Source organism: Ictidomys tridecemlineatus, chromosome 2 (assembly GCF_052094955.1).
Source record: "Ictidomys tridecemlineatus isolate mIctTri1 chromosome 2, mIctTri1.hap1, whole genome shotgun sequence".
Taxonomy (NCBI): domain Eukaryota; kingdom Metazoa; phylum Chordata; class Mammalia; order Rodentia; family Sciuridae; genus Ictidomys; species Ictidomys tridecemlineatus.
In genome coordinates, this window is record NC_135478.1 from 93,104,825 (window position 1) to 93,121,352 (window position 16,528).

Here is a 16,528-nt window from a genome sequence, read left to right on the forward strand (position 1 = left end):
ACTCAGTTATAACTTTTAAAAGTGGCTACATTGTTACCAAAAAGACATAGCTCTAATAAAGTCCCACACATTTACCTCAGCAACGTTCTCTGGACCACCAAGCTCATCAATAAGTTCATCCAGAGTATTAGGTGGCAGGTCTTCAGCAAGCTTTTCCAATTTATCCAGTAGGTCTTTCTTCATCTGTTGGGCCCTTTCCACAGCGTCCTGACTTGTTATGAGGCTATTGTTACTGTTGGTGTTACTATTAGCTAGATTTAAAAGAATATTTTTTTAAACAATCAATACAAAGTTTAAAAACTTGTTTCATTTAAAAGTAAATTTTGGGGGCTGGGGTTGTGGCTCAGAGGCGTGCACCACTTGATTTGATCCTTAGCACCTCAATCAATCAATCAATCAACTGAAAGTCCAACAAGTGAAAAAATATATATAGACTACACACTCACAGAGAAGAAAACCATATTTAAAGATGGGTGTGTTGACCCATGACTATAATCCCAGTGGCTCAGGAGGATTTCAAGTTTGAGGCCAGCCTGAGCAACTTTGCCAGACCCTCTCTCAAAATAGAAAATAGAGGCTGGGGTTGTGCCTCAGTGGTAAAGTGCTTGCCTGGCATATGTGAGGTGCTGGGTTCAACCCTTAGCACCACATAAAAAAATGAATAAAGGTATTATGTCCAACTACAACTAAGAAGAGGGAGGGAGGGTGACAAAGCTCAGTGGTAGAGCACCTAAAGAGTTCAGTCCATAGTACCATAAAAAAGCAAATTTTAGTCAGGCACAGTGGCGTACTCCTATAATCCCAACAATGGGGAGGATGAGTCAACAGGGTGGCAAGATCAAGGGCATCCTTGGTAACTTTGTGAGACCATCTCAAAACAAAAAATAAAGAGAGCATTGGGGTTATAGCTTGCATGTATGAGGCATTGGATTCGATTCTTCTTTTTTTTTGGTAATATTTATTTTTTAGTTTTCGGCAAACACAACATCTTAGTTTGTATGTGGTGCTGAGGATTGAACCCCGGCCGCACACATGACAGGCGAGCGCGCTACCGCTTGAGCCACATCCCCAGCCCCTGGATTTGATTCTTACATCACATATAAGTAAAATAAAAGTCCACTGACAACAACAAAAAACATTAAAATATTACAGGACTGGGGATATCAACTCAGTGGTAGAGTGCCCTGACTTCAATCCCTACTGTCACAATAAATAAACAGCATATATTACAGATAAAGCACGTAAGCACATTTCTACAAAGATACCTGGTGTACTGTTAGGAGCAGGTGAGATAACTGGTGTAGATGAAAAACTAGGTCGTTTTGATCCAAGACCTGATGCTAATAAGGCACTTTGAATAGAATCTGGATCTATACTCTTCTTCTTTTTTTTATCTTTGTTTTTTTTGTGATCTTTTCTGATTAACCAGGGATCTGAAAGTCAAGAAAAGATGTCGAATCATCTGTTGAACACACAATACTTAAAGAAGACAACACCTAACCTTTGAATATTTTTATATTGTGAACTGATACTTCTGAGTCGTCATCAACTACAATGTCCAGTACAACCTTGCCATATAACACAGGCACCATCCCACATTTTGAGGTTCAATTAAAACAACTGCTCAAAACAGATTATCATCTGCCATAAATGAGGTTCAAACCTCCAAAGACAGATAAGCTAGGAGCTTTCCACCATGCAAAGGTTAGGACTATGTGACCATTTGCACTACCCAGAAAAAAAGATGCTAATATTCCACTGTCGAATACCCTGGAGCATAATATCCTTCATTCACACCCAATACACAGAAAAACTTACCATCTTCATCATCCTCACTAGACTCATCTCTAAATGGATTGAAATCATCATCATCTCCAGAGCTCATGTTTTTAGAGCTCTCATAGTCACTTTCTTCATTGTCAGAGGCATCGGACTCACTTCCACTGTCATCAGAACTGCTACCAGTAAGGCCACCAACTTTTCGTGCTTTTTTGGCTTCTCGAGCTATTTCTTCACCTACTCTCAAGACCCAAAAAAAGATAGTTAGCCAAAATACGTTTTTAAAGACCAGGACATCACACTTAGGTCATGAGTTAATTCAAATGAGAAGCACAGAAGGAAAATATTTAGGCAAATATATAATTACAAAGAAAACTCGCAATCAAATGCTAACCTTTTGGACTCCCCTAACAACTCAGGTTATACTCAATCACTCTTGAGAAAAAAATCAGATATCCAAGAACATACTCCAGACCTGCTTACAAAGTGCACATATTTCAAACAAATTCAAGACAAAAGACTTAAGACGGAATCTCTGGGCCAAACACAATTTCATTGTGTAACAGGTTGTGGGAAGAGCCCAAATAATAAATACAGGTTCATGGTCATGTAATACATATAAAGTAATCAATTTATAAATTCTCATTTTTAAAGGTAAACAAGCTGTTGTTCTGAACTGTTTTACTTATTATTTTAGTTCTGGGGACTCAACCCAGAGGTACTTTACCAATGAACCACATCCCCAACCCTTTTTTGCTTTTGGGACAGCCATTTCACCAGCTGCTTAGAGTTTCTCTAAGTTGCTGACACTGGCCTCGAACTTACTATCCCTGCTTCAGCCTCCTGCACACCAGGGATTACAGGCATTTGCAATGAAACCCTGCCCAAATCCTTCATTTTTCATTTTGCAAAAAGGTTTGGTAACTTGCTGTGGCTGACCTTCAAATTGCAATCCTCTTGTCTCAGCCTCCCAAGCCACTGGGATTACATGTGTGCACCACCATGCCCAGCCTAAAGGCTCTTTGAATTCCTCACCCAACTCTATTTATTAAAAGGCAATTCTAAAAATTGAAAGTCCCAGATTTTGGTCCACATGGCATTGTTCATTAGCCATGTGAAGCTGCAACATTCCTGAACCTATTTATCTTTTTGTGTTTTTGTTTTCCTGTCTATAAAACTAAAAAAGCAAAATCTAATTTCCTACGACCTCTGGTGGGTTAAATAACATAATATATGGCCAAATGCTTGACCACAGCATCTAGCACCTGTCAACTGTTCAAGATCTAAATTAAAACAGGGTATAGTTTCACACTCAATACTACAGAAGCACACCAGTGAAAACTGACCACCCCTTGCCAGTGTGAGGACAGTAGTTCATTCATAAAACAAAGTTATTTCAAAATATTCAAATTTAAGTTCTTTCAACATTAACTATTTAAGGAAAAGCACTCACCTTTCCGCTTCTTTACTTTACTTTCTTTACAAGGACTATCTCTGGGTGAGCTGTTATTACTTGGAGCCGTCAGATCAATTCCCAGCAGACTATAAAGTTTCTTTCTATCTGGAGCAGGGAAGTGTTTCTCAATGAGTGACTGTAGGACTCCTCTGTAGGAAAGAAAATAATTTATTACATGTAAAGTCCTACTAAATATATTTCTATGAAAAAATACACTTTGCTCAATCTTACAAAATACAACCCAGTTCAAACAAATTCTAATTTTCTAGGTCAAATCTGTACAATTATTATACTGTACACAAAATCACATAAGCAATTTTCATATGTCCTCATAGCTACACTATAAAGTAAAAGACCTGGGTATAGTAGAACACAACTATAGTCCTACTACCTGGAAGCATGGCAGGAGGATCATTTGAGCCAAGACCAGCCTGGGCAAAATAGCAAGACCCTGTCTGGGAAAAGGAGAAAACAACAACAAACAAACCCCCAAACCAGCTACTCAGGAGAATCCCAGACTGGGCAACAAAATGACCCAGTATCTGCGAGGCCCTGGATTTACTTCTTGATGCCACAAAATAAACACAATCAAATTCATTATTTGAGTGGAGGGGAGCCCAAGGTGTAGTGGCAGATACCCTTTAATATTAGTGACTTGGGAGGCTAATGCAGAGGTATCACAAGTTTAAGGTCAACCTCAGCAACTTAGCAAAACCCTGTTTCTAAAAAATAAGTGAATAATAAAATGGCTGGGATGTAGCTCAATGGTAGATAGCCAGAATTTAATTCATACTACTACAGGAAAATATAAACTTGATAATATTTTAACTCAATATAGCACTTCAATGTTTAATAAGATGTTTTATATTTTTTTCCTTAGGAAGCCTTTGAAATCTGGTGTATATTTTACATTAATGGCACTAAATCTGGAATGGTCATTTCAACTGCTCAATAGCCACATGTGACAGGTGGCAGTTCTAGATAGTTAAATACAAAAAGCTGTTCTCGGTTGTATTTACCTGTATTACCAAAGAAAAGAAAGAGTATAAAGATTATATCCTAATTTTATTATCAGAATATTTTTAAGATTTTGGAAGATCTCAGGTCTATTTTTTTTTTTTTTTAAGGTATGGGGATATATGGGGGGTTCTGTGGATTTAATCAAGGGGCACTATACTCCTGAGCCTCACCCCCCCCAACCCTTTAAAATAGGTTCTCACACTATGTTGCCCAGGCTGCTTTGTATTTGCAATCCTCCTGCCTCAGGTTCCCAGGTTGCTGGGATTACAGGCACGCACCAACATGTCCAAAAAAATATTTTCCATATTTTCTAGCATATCTTATAATGGAGCTGACTACAGTTACTATTCTTCTGCGAAATAAAAAATACATAAAGCTTAACTGAAACCCAATCACATTGTCACATATTTCTAAGATGTACAACACAAAAATTAAGTTCTTCTGTTAGTTCACATATTATGTGTAATACTGGCAAAATGCTTAACATTTCAGGATCATGAGATTTTTATATTATTAATTCCCAAAAGACATTGCAATATAAACAAGGACAGAATTGCAAAAACCCAGAAGGGTAAACTTTTGAAAATACAAGTGAACAAAAAATTCTGCCTCAAGGAAATGCCAACATTTGAACTAATCTAAGTAAAAAACCCAAGAAGAAAACCAAAAATGTTACTTGGCAGTTGAAACAAAATCATTCAATTCTCCTCCGCCCTCTTCCAAGGCTTCTAAAGTCCTAGCTTCTCCTGTGGACTGCAGACCAATTACGACGCACTGGAGAAAAGAAAATGCATTTATTATAAGTGTATTTAATATAAATAAAAATATACTTATGGTTTCTTATGAAGACATATTTTCAAATAGTGAAAACTTGTTGAAAAAGAGTCAAAGAATGGGCCTGTAATTCCAGCAGCTCAGGAGGTACAGGCAGGAGGATTGCAAGTTCAAAGCCAGCCTCAGCAACAGCAGGGAGCTAAGCAACTCAGTGTGTCCCTGTCTCTAAATAAAATATAAAACAGGGTTGGGGATGTGGCTCTGGGGTATGTGTCCTTGAATTCAAAATGTTCATAGAATGACACCATTAATGTAAAGAATGTTTGATTCATTACATATATTTGAGATATACTATATCTCAAAAACTCAGGAAATAGATTATAAATAGGAAGCATGATTACTATTCCTGCCTTTAGGGAGTTTACAGCTCTTGTGTTTTAAGTAGACACTATATTCATCAAGGGTTAGGGCTGTGGCTCAGTGGTAGAGCACTTGCCTTGCATGTATAAGGCACTGGGTTCAATTCTCAAGCACCTCATATAAACAAAATAAAGGCATTCTATCCATCTACAACTACAATTTTTTTTTCTTTAAAGGCTAGCAATGTAGGGCTGGGCTGTAGCTCAGCAGTAGACCGCTTGCCTAGCATGTGCGAGACCCTGGGTTCAATCCTCAGAACTACATAAAAATAAATAAAATGAAGATATTAAAAAAAGGGGGACCACGATGCAGCTCAGTAATTAAGTGTCCTAGTTTCAATCCCCCATGAAAGTAAAGAAAGGAAGGAAAAACAAAAAAAAAACTGTTTAAGGAGACACACATCCCCAGATCATTAGCAGTGACAGGTAGGGATGGCAGACATAGAATTATTTATTATATCATATACTGAACTATTTAAAAAAATTTTCTAAACAGATACTGGTTTTATGGTTTTAAAAAATGTATGTTTAAGTTTTAATACATCAATATATTTGCAACTATTCTTTAGAAGATACAACTCACAAGTAGAAAAAAACACCCACAAAACTAACAACTTAAGGAAAACCAATAAGTCTTCCCCAACTTACTTTTCCATTCTTGATTTCCTCCCGAGCTAGTTGCACAACCCTTTTAACTTTGGATGCTATGCACAAGTATTTGAAAAACCTCTGGTGAGCGGACCAGAACTGACCCCACATGGACTTCTTCATTCGTTGTTCAGCATCAATCAGATCTGCAGCTTGCTGAAACCGCTCTCTGGCAATGACCCACTGAAGATACAGAATCAACATTTTACATATTTCATCTATGAAAACAGCTATATAATGCAGTTATTCAATCTTCAGTAACATGGAATCAAAATTTCTTAATACATAATGAAGTTTTCTTACAGGATATAGCTATCTTATAATTTCAAAATTTATGTAACCGAAATAAATGGAAAACCTGGAAAATTTGGGAAATGATGACTTGGGTAAATAGCCTGTCATAATATTTATTTGTTGTTTCCCAGCGAAATGGTTTCTTGTGGGCTGTGACACTACAATGGACAAACCTAACAGAAGTCTTATCAATTACATTAAAAGCATCAGAAATTAAGAAACATTTCTCACCAGCTTGACTGCTTTGTTGTACATTTTAACATAGCTCTGAGAAAGAAGAACTTCCTCAATTTTGAAGGTCACTCCAGTAAAGCTCAGCTGTCGAGCAATGTACATTCCTCTAAGCTTCATATCCATGGCAACAATTTCCATGGCACCAACCCCTCTGAATAAAATTAAAACACACAGTAACTATCAGTAAATAAATTAGGACTTAACATACAGTGATGGGGTTTTAGCAGTAACACATGGACTTAACATACAGTGATGGGGTTTTAGCAGTAACACATCTATTAAAGATTCCTAGTGGGAAAAGTATGTGCCATAAGCCGTATTACCTGCGTTCCACTGCTTGAATAAAATCACTGAATTCTCTAAATGGAGTTCCCTCCCCCCATATTCCAAGTCGGTTCATGTAGGCCATGTTGCGCGGTTCAGAAGCACCTGGAAAACCCCGAATTTATTAGAACTGAAAAAATGGCATATACCTATCTCTGTTTTTTTTTTTTTTAAACAAAGTTGGTGTTATTTTATTTGGGTCTTTTTTATTTTGTTCATTTATATGAATCGAACTCTGTGCCTTCAATATACTAGGCAAGTGTTATACCACTGAACTACAACCCCAGCCCAACCTATCTCTTTACATTAGAAAACTACTTACCAGTGGCACTAGCATAAACAACTCTGGCTTTTGGCAATTTGTTCTGAAGCTCTAGAACTGCTAAGCCTGTCTTGGTTGGCTTTGAAGAACCAACAGGACAAAGGTTTTTTGCTTTATGACATTCATCAAACACTATCTATTAGGAACAAATTAAGGAACATATCACATTAATATTAAATGCCTATCTATGAATTTTCAGCAAAAATTAACTTTTCTTTGATGTTTCTGGTTTTCTTTTCAAGATTACAGGTGCAGGCTGAGGATATGGCTCAAGCGGTAGTGCGCTCGCCTGGCATGCGTGCAGCCCGGGTTTGATCCTCAGCACCACATACAAAGATGTTGTGTCCGCGGAAACTAAAAAAATAAATATTAAAAAAAAAAAAATTCTCTCTCTCCCCCCCTTCAAAAAAAAATTTAAAAAAAATGTGGTGAGCCAGCACATCATTAAAAAAAAAAAAAAAAAAAAAAAAAGATTACAGGCGCATAGGAAGTGCTTCTCCTCTATTTCATCCTCTATGCGCTTCTCCTCTATTTCATACCCCTCCCTCCCAGGCTCTGAGGAATCCACTGAATTTGGTATTTATCTTAACCACTGTGTATGTGAACAGTACTAAGAATTAAAACTATGTGCACTTTACTACTGAGCTACATCCCCAGTCTTTTTAAATTTTAAGACAGGGCTAAGGCAGGTCCAAAATTGCATTGCTCTTGTATAAGCCTCCAGAATCACTGGGACTACAGGAATACACCAAGCTGTCCAGCTATTTTTTAAAATCCCGAGACAGGGTATGGCTAAATCACCCAGCTATGCAAGCACTTGTAGTCCTCCTGCCTCAGCCTCCCAAGCTGGAATTCCAGGCAAGTGGCGCAGTGCTGTACAGATATTTAAGTTCTTAATTAGAATAAAAAAAAAAATACCTGCTGCAAGAGAGATATTTTGGTAAAAACGATGTACTTAGAAGAATAATTGGCAACTAATTTAACCAGCACTTTAATTTAACCAGGACACTTTATGCCTCTCATGCAGGATGATATAAAATGTGCTATGAACAAATACATTTTGGAAAAAATATTCTCAGGTACTAAATGTTTAAATATGCAATATAAACCCCCAAATAAGTTAACAGGGGACTGGGGATGTGGCTCAAGCAGTTAACAGAATAATTCAGAATTCCCCTATATATAAACACTTCCCAAAACCAGGAGTTTAAATATCGATGCACTATCTGACAGATTTTCCAGGTGCCTTAGACTCTAATCATTAAAGTGCTCATTTTCAAAAATTATTGAACTGAGCATTCTTTCTTTGTGAAGGTACTTCCTTACAAATCTTTGTGCAATTAAGAAATATAAAATAAATACAACTGTCATAAAGGATACCACTCCATCGAAGTCATCACCGCACCAATGCAGAAGTTGTTTTAACCTAGTTTTATATTTACCACCAGATTGGCTTTCACCAATAAGGGAAGAATAGGTAGCAAAAATAACACCCTTTTTCACACTCCCATTATGTTTGGAAGAAATTTTTCCATATTTAAACTAAAAAAAAAAGAGAGAGAGAGAGAGAGAAGAATGTGATTAGCATAACTTTCTCTTGGAAACATTTATCCCATCCCAACCTCTTCACCTGGAAGGCTAAAGACAAGTACAGAAAAATCAAACTACCACTTAAGACAATATGCAAAATTTCTTATGTGTACACACACACTTTTTGATACAGGATTTACTTTTCAAAGTCTCAAGAAAATCTATCACCAAAAAATGAAAACCAAAACTCCCCTAAGAAAAAGGTACAATACTTACTCCACAAATATTTATTGTAGAATGATTATATGGCAGGCACTGTTATTTAAGTTCTAAGAGTATGGATTTATGAGTAATAGTCAATATGCTCTTACTCATCTATACTGCTCAAAAATAAAAACCATTTGTAGATGCCAGCTACGTGTCTTTAAATTGTTTGTAGTCAAAACAGTGTTTTTAACTGCCCATCAATTCATTATTCAGATCCCTTGTTCATCAGTGATTTGCAAAAAATGAACCAATTTAGGACTCACTGGGAAAGTAGACTTACATGTACTTTTTTTTTTTTTTTAAATTGCACTCTACCACCGTGCCACAACCCCAGCCCCAACATATACTTATTTTTAAGGACAATGGGGAGTCATTTGAAGGAACTATGTCTGTCACATGTACCTTTACAAGTAAAAGATGCACAGAATGTTAATAAAGCTTTCCTAAATGAACAATAAGGTTCTAATCAAATTAAAATTTGCTTTAGACACCAACATCCATTTTCTTGCAGACACGCAAGTCCATTAGCTGGACAAATACTGAAAACAGTCTCCAAGCCAATTTCCTACATACACTACAGGGGATTTGGTGACCTAAAATGACAGGCACAACTACCTTTCTACACTACCCTTATAGCCATAAAAAATTACTCTAGAAACTAACACTGAAGACCTAGAGGCTAAATGCTAATACAGCAGAGAACTTGCCTATTTTGCTTGCTACTATATGACAAAGAGTCAAACCCTCAAAGAGCAGCTGGCACTCACTACGCTTTCTAGGGAACAGCTCATTTAATCCTCAGCAACTATGTAAAGAATAGAAACTATTACTTCCATCTCAAAGAGGAGTCAATACTTTACTAAATTTCCAATTGAACAGGAAACTTTCATACCTTATTTAATGAATGAACCAAAATGTTTTTTGCTCCAATATCCCTCAAATCTCTTTCAGCATCATACTTTAAGTCATTTGAAACACTAAACCTGTTAGAAAAAAAAAAAATTAAACTCAAATCACATCATTCTAGAATTCAGGAATAAAGCCAGGTTTTGACACTTCAAAAGACCTACACACTAAAACCCATCTCTATATGAAGTTAATTATTCAGAAATAAGAGCTACTGAAGACAAACCAAACTCTTACCATAATGCTCTTTTTCTACTCAACAAGTAATTTTCATAGATGATTCCTGCTATCGTCCTGCCTTTTCCCACACCTGCACCATCACCTATTAGGAAGCCAGCTCGATCTCCATTAGGTAGGAATGTTTCATGTTGCTGAAAAAAAATGGCTGGAGTTTAATCCTATATACGTGTATGGTTCTTTTTTTTTTTTTTTAAAGAGTGAGAGAGAGGGGGGGACAGAGAGAGAGAGAGAGAATTTTAACATTTTTAACATTTATTTATTTTTTTCTTAGTTCTTGGCGGACACAACATCTTCGTTTGTATGTGGTGCTGAGGATCGAACCCAGGCCGCTAAGCCAGCGCGCTACCGCTTGAGCCACATCCCCAGCCCCTCTTTTTTTTAAATTTATTTTATTTATTTATTTTATGTGGTGCTGAGAAATATATGTGTATATTTTTTAAATGATTTTACTTATTTGTTTTCAGTGGTGCTGAGGATGTAGCCCAGTGTCACACACATGATAGGCAAGTATTCTACCACTGAGCTATAACCTGAGCCCCAATCCTATATATATTTTTATCTTTCATATATGGTTTAAAGAACATACTGACTTCACCTATTTTTATATGAATTACAAGGGGTTTAGTACTTCAAGGTAAATACTCTTTACAGACTTACCACATTTTCTTCTCTTATTTTCCCAGTCATCAAAAACTCATATAAAATGGTGAGAAATCCTCCATACCCCTTTCAACATTTACATACTCAAACGCAAACTTCTATGTCACATGTGATTTGGGGTGTGTGTCAGCTATGTAAGTCATTAATTTCAGAAAAATAAAAAACGTCTAAAATCCTTTCAACACTGGTTTTTAACTCTAGGTCACATAGCTTTCAAGGCCTATTGAACACGCCTTGAAATGTGGTCACATATATTTACTCCATCATCCACAACAGTAGGAGCAGTCTATCTTTCCAGCTTTGGGTGGTAACAAATATCCACACATATGTATTTTTATTTTTGGTACTGGGGATTGAGCCCAGAAATGCTTTACTACTAAATTACACTTTTAATTTAAGACAAATTCTCAATTGCCAGCGCAGGTCTTAAACTTGTAATCCTCTTGCCTCACACAGTGATTACCAAGCATGGGCCATTGTGCTTGGCTTTTGTTTGTTTTTGAGGTACTGGAACCCAGGAATTCTCTATCACAAAGCTACATCCCCAGTCCTTTCACTCCCAGCGACTCAGGAGGCAGAGGCAGGAAGATCACAAGTATAAGGCCAGTCTCGGCAAACTTGATATGACCCTGTCTCAAAAAAAAAACTTAAAAAAACAAAACAAACAAAAAACACAAACAAACAAAAACACTGGGTATATGGCTCAGTGGTAAAATACCCAAGTTCAATCCTCAATACAAAAAAATAAAAATAAAAAAGATTTTCATGCAAGAAAGCTACCTTTCAACTAAAATAACCACAGTACACGAACTCAGGTAAAAAAAATATATATATTATATGTAATTATGAATTCTTGCTTACCTGGGCTGCATATGTAACTGCTTCTAGCTGTAAAGCTGATAACCAGCCATTATCAATGGTCTCTTCAGAAATAGATGTTTTGTACCAAACATCGGGAGGAGTAACACTGGATAAAGAGCTAGTTTCCACTACAGCATCTGGGTGACGTAGGCCAATCTTCACTAGAAAAATTTTAAAATACTTCATTTATAACATTCTAATAACATTTCCAGTTTTATTCTAACATTTTTCTTTAAACAAGAAAATAAATAACTACTCCAAGGTTGTAGAGAAAAAGTTATTGATAATAAAGTAAATAAATTTGGCTAAAATGAGTAACAACTGCATATGGTTTGAACAAAGACACAATGATAAGGTCTAGTTTTAAAACTCAGGAATTAATTGGGCATTGTGGGCATGTGTCAAAATAGGAGGATCGCTCTAGTGGATGAGTTTAGAGGCCAGCCTGGGCAACATAGTAGGACACTATTTCAAAAAATAAATAAAGTATAAAAAAAAAAAAAAATCAAAGACACTGACACCATCAGGTTTTCCAGAAATATCTCATTAATCCTAGGTTGTTTACAAAAAAATAAAAATAAAAAAGATTTTCATGCAAGAAAGCTACCTTTCAACTAAAATAACCATAGTACACGGACTCAGGTAAAAAATATATATATATTTCTCTGTATCATTCAGAGAAATAAATCTGTAATCTGATTTTACTTTGAAAGGAAAAACCTACCTATAATATTAAAGAACAATTAACTCCTCACAATGTACAACACTAATAATTTTAAATGGTGGCAAATATTTTCTGATTAAATAGTAAATATTTTCATTCATACAGCTTCCCCTGTAACTACTACAGTGGAAAAGCAGCCAAGGACAATAAATATACCAACAAGTATGCCCATGTTTCAACAAAACTTCATTTACTAAACAGGCAATGGTTCGGATTTCATCTGCTAACCTCTGGTTTAAAAGGTCTCAGGCAGCTGGGCTCAGTGGTGAATACCTATAATCCCAGCAGTTCAGAAGGCTGACACAGGAGTTCAAAGCCTGCCTCAGCAATGGTGAGGTGCAACTCAGTGAGATCCTGTCTCTACGTAAAATACAAAATAGGGCTAGGGATGTGGCTCAGTAGTCAAGTGTCATGGGGTTCAATCATCCATACCCTTGTCCCTCTCAAAAAAAGAAAAAAAAAAAAAAACATAGAAAAGTTCTTCACCCTCTCAAAATTTAAAAAAAAAAAAAAATTATAGACAAATTCTTGACCCTTGTGTGAAAACTTTAAATTTAGAAGAAAAAAACAATTCCTGACACCATACCCACCCCGTTTGATATTCTTCTTCTTTCCCGTAGTGGGAGTTAAACTAAGGGTCATTCAACCATTATGCCGCATTCTAATCCCTTTTTTTATTTTGAAACATAGTCCCAATAATTTGCCCAGATTGGTGTCAAATTTGCAATCATCCTGGCCCCAGGCTTCCAAGTTGGTGGCATATATGTGTACATTGCAAATTCCTGGCTCAAACGCAATGGCTCATGCATGCTAGGCAAGCACTCTACCACAGAGCCACAACCCTGGCCCAGAAAACTCATTTTAAATATTTAGTGTATCAGGGACAACATGAAGTTGGTCAACAGAATTTTAGTTCATTTTAAATATTACTATTGTAGGGGATGGGATTGTAGCTCAGTTGGTAGAATGCTTGCCTAGTGAGCGTGGGAAACTGGGTTTGATCTGCAGCACCATATAAAAATAAATTTAGGTGTTTTGTCTATCTAATAGGAAAAAAAACGATAAAATACTTTTTCCCAACATTTTTTAAAATACCTGTTAAACCCCAGCCCTTGGGCAGGGGATGTGGCTCAAGTGGTAGCGCACTCACCTGGCATGTGTGAGGCACTGGGTTCGATTCTCAACACCACATAAAAATAAAATAAAGACACTGTATCCACCTAAAACTAAAATGAAAATATTAAAAAAAAAAAACCTAGTCCCTCCAACATTTTTTTAAAATATTTTTTTAGTTGTTGACAGACCTTTATTTTTATTTACTTGTATGTGGTACTGAGAATCGAACCCAGTGTGTCACACATGCTAGGCAAGCGCTCCACCACTGAGCTACAATCCCAACTCCATTTTTTTTTAGTATTTATTTTTTAGTTGTAGTTCCACACAATACCCCTATTTCATTTATTTATTTCTATATGGTGCTGAGGATCGAATCTAGTGCCTCACGCATGCCAGGCAAGCGCTCTATCCCAGAACCACAACCCCAGCCCAATAAAAATATATTTTTTAAAAAATAAATATTAGCAGCTTTTTACAAATTTTAAAATTTAAAAAAGATATTTTCTAAACATAGATTTTCGTCCATGATATTACCCACACAAAATGAAAAGGTAAAAATTTCTATATAAACACTTAAAAATAATTAAATTTCAACTTTATAAAGTGGCCACTAAAAAAATTAATCATGGATATTATCTTATAGGCAAAAACTATGTTAAGAAAAATCAGTGATTTTTTTTAAACATTTATTTTTTAGTTGTAGTTGGACACAATATTACCTTTGTTTATTTATTTTTATGTGGTGCTGAGGATGGAACGCAGGGCCTCACATATGTTAGGCAAGTGCTCTACCACTGAGCCACAGTCACAGTCCAAAAATCAATGATTTTTAAATAGCACAAGTTATTTAAAAGTCCAGTGTCTTTATGCTTTTGAATAACCTGTGCAAAATATACATTATTACATATATTTACATCTCTACAATTTTTTTCGATTTTATAAGCTTTACTTATTTGAGCAAAATAAACTTTAAACAAAATATAACCCAAGAAATTCTTTTTTTGGTACTAGGGACTGAACCAAGGGTATTTAAACACTGAGCCACATCCCCAATCCATACTTTATGTTTTGTTTTGAATCAGGCCTCACTAAATTTGGTGAGGTTGGCTCTGAACTCAAGATCTCCTACCTCAGTTTCCCAAGCTGCCGGGATTACAGGCATGCACCACCATGCCCAACTATAACCTAAAAATTATTCATCTTAGTTTTAAAAAAACTTCAACCTGGGGGCTAGGGTAATGGCTCAGTGGTACAGTACTTGCCTAGCATGTATGCATGAGGCGCTTCGTTCGATTCCCAGAACTATATAAAATAATAAGTAAACAAAATGAAGGTATTGAGTCCATCGACAACTAAAAATATTATTTAAAAAAATCTTCAATCTATAACAAAGTTTTCAAATTGTGTAGAGGAAAAAAAATCCTCAGTAAAACTTTCATATAGCTTTATTTATTCTTATGGTACTGGAGACTGAATCCAGGGACCCTCTACCCCTCAGTTATTTGCTCACTCTTTTTTGTTTTTTATATTGAAATAAGTTCAATTTCTCAGGCTTGCCTCAAACTTGCAATCCTTTCTCAGCCTCCCTCCTAATTGAGATTATATGCAGGCATCATTGCACCCAGCTAACGTAACTAAAACACATTATAAAACTTATATTAGTCAAATCCTAAGGTATTCAACACTAACAAGTTCTAATAGATAAAAGTGTGTACGGGAGCCAGGTGTACTAATGCATGCCTGTAATACCAGCTACTTGGGAGGCTAAAGCAAGAGAATTACAAATTCAAGGCCAGTCTAGGCAATTTATTAAGACCTTGTTTCATAATAAAACAATATGGAACCAGATGTGTGGCAGATGCCTATAATTACAATAATTTGGGAGGGTGAGGCAAAAGGATCACAATTTCCAAGCCAGCCTCAGTAACTTAGCAAGGCCCTAAGTATTTCAGTGAGACCCTGTCTCAAAAGAAAAACTAAAAAAGGGCTGTGTCTGAGAGGTTAAGTGACCCTGGGCTCAATCCCCAATACCACAAAAAGATAGTGTAGAGAAGAATTATTTAAATTCCAGAGGAACCTAGAAGTCTTATAATTTTGACAAATCCCAAAGACTTACACTTTATTGGCATATATTCAGCATAGGTTTCTGCATGACCCATTTCTTCTTCATCTTCTTCCTCTGGTTCATCTTCCTCTTTTACAACAGGAACCTTCTGTAACAAAGAAAGTATCATCAATACCAAGTCCAGAAGCCAGAGCCCCAGCCAACACAGAAAAACTATTCTGCGGGAATATCCACAATCTTTATACCTAGAAAGTTTGTAATGTCACCTCTTGAACATTTCCTAAAACTTAAGTCATACTTTGCAACTTCCCTGCTTCTCTAATGATAAGCACAGCCAACAGCAACCCACTCTACTCCTTACAGACCAATCAGTAACCACAGGGCTCCAATCCCTTCAGTCACCATTATCTGGAACTATTTTTCCCTTCAATACTACCTCTCTGTTACCCACATCTCACTCTAATCTCAGTCCTCCTCATTCCAATTTCAGTGCTAGAAAGAACAAGGAATGTGAAGTCTAAAAGTAAAATAGCCCAACACAGAGTATATGCAATCACAGCAGGACTAAGTCTCACATCAGGACCACCTTCTCATTCCACTCCCTCGTGTCTTCTTTCCCTCAGATGCTAACATCAAAACCCAAGAGATTCTGGAGTTTAAAGAATCTTCAGGAGTACAGAGAATTTACTCAAGACTTCTGTATGCCACAATCACGACAAGCACACATAAGGTGGCCAAAGACTTCACTCTTCAAACCTAACACACTTGAGGGTAAAATGAAGTGCTATAAACAATTACACTAAGAAACAAAGAATAAACCAAGACTGTCCCTGGTAAACCCAGGGAATGGACCAAATGTTACAGAGAAGGGAATGAAAAGGGAATGGGA

General features: G+C 36.4%; 1 protein-coding gene across 7 annotated transcripts in view; it reads right to left on the reverse strand.

The window, feature by feature from the left end:
* Sbno1 (strawberry notch homolog 1) overlaps window positions 1-16,528 on the reverse strand; it is a 58,389-nt gene that overhangs the window by 20,019 nt on the left and 21,842 nt on the right. For 6 of the 7 annotated variants that reach the window (XR_013434856.1, XM_021729264.3, XM_078039283.1 and 3 more), the window contains 14 exons: window positions 15,691-15,787; window positions 11,735-11,895; window positions 10,211-10,344; window positions 9,960-10,050; window positions 8,651-8,812; window positions 7,271-7,406; window positions 6,948-7,053; window positions 6,622-6,775; window positions 6,097-6,279; window positions 4,932-5,029; window positions 3,233-3,384; window positions 1,819-2,016; window positions 1,266-1,433; window positions 76-251 (listed from right to left, as the gene is read on the reverse strand). Coding sequence is in view for 6 of the 7 variants with exons in the window: in XM_021729264.3 (XP_021584939.1) it covers window positions 76-251; window positions 1,266-1,433; window positions 1,819-2,016; window positions 3,233-3,384; window positions 4,932-5,029; window positions 6,097-6,279; window positions 6,622-6,775; window positions 6,948-7,053; window positions 7,271-7,406; window positions 8,651-8,812; window positions 9,960-10,050; window positions 10,211-10,344; window positions 11,735-11,895; window positions 15,691-15,787 (2,016 nt within the window). In the remaining variant the exon portion in view is untranslated. The remainder of the gene's footprint in view (window positions 1-75; window positions 252-1,265; window positions 1,434-1,818; window positions 2,017-3,232; window positions 3,385-4,931; window positions 5,030-6,096; window positions 6,280-6,621; window positions 6,776-6,947; window positions 7,054-7,270; window positions 7,407-8,650; window positions 8,813-9,959; window positions 10,051-10,210; window positions 10,345-11,734; window positions 11,896-15,690; window positions 15,788-16,528) is intronic. The other variant, XM_078039285.1, reaches the window with a different exon arrangement.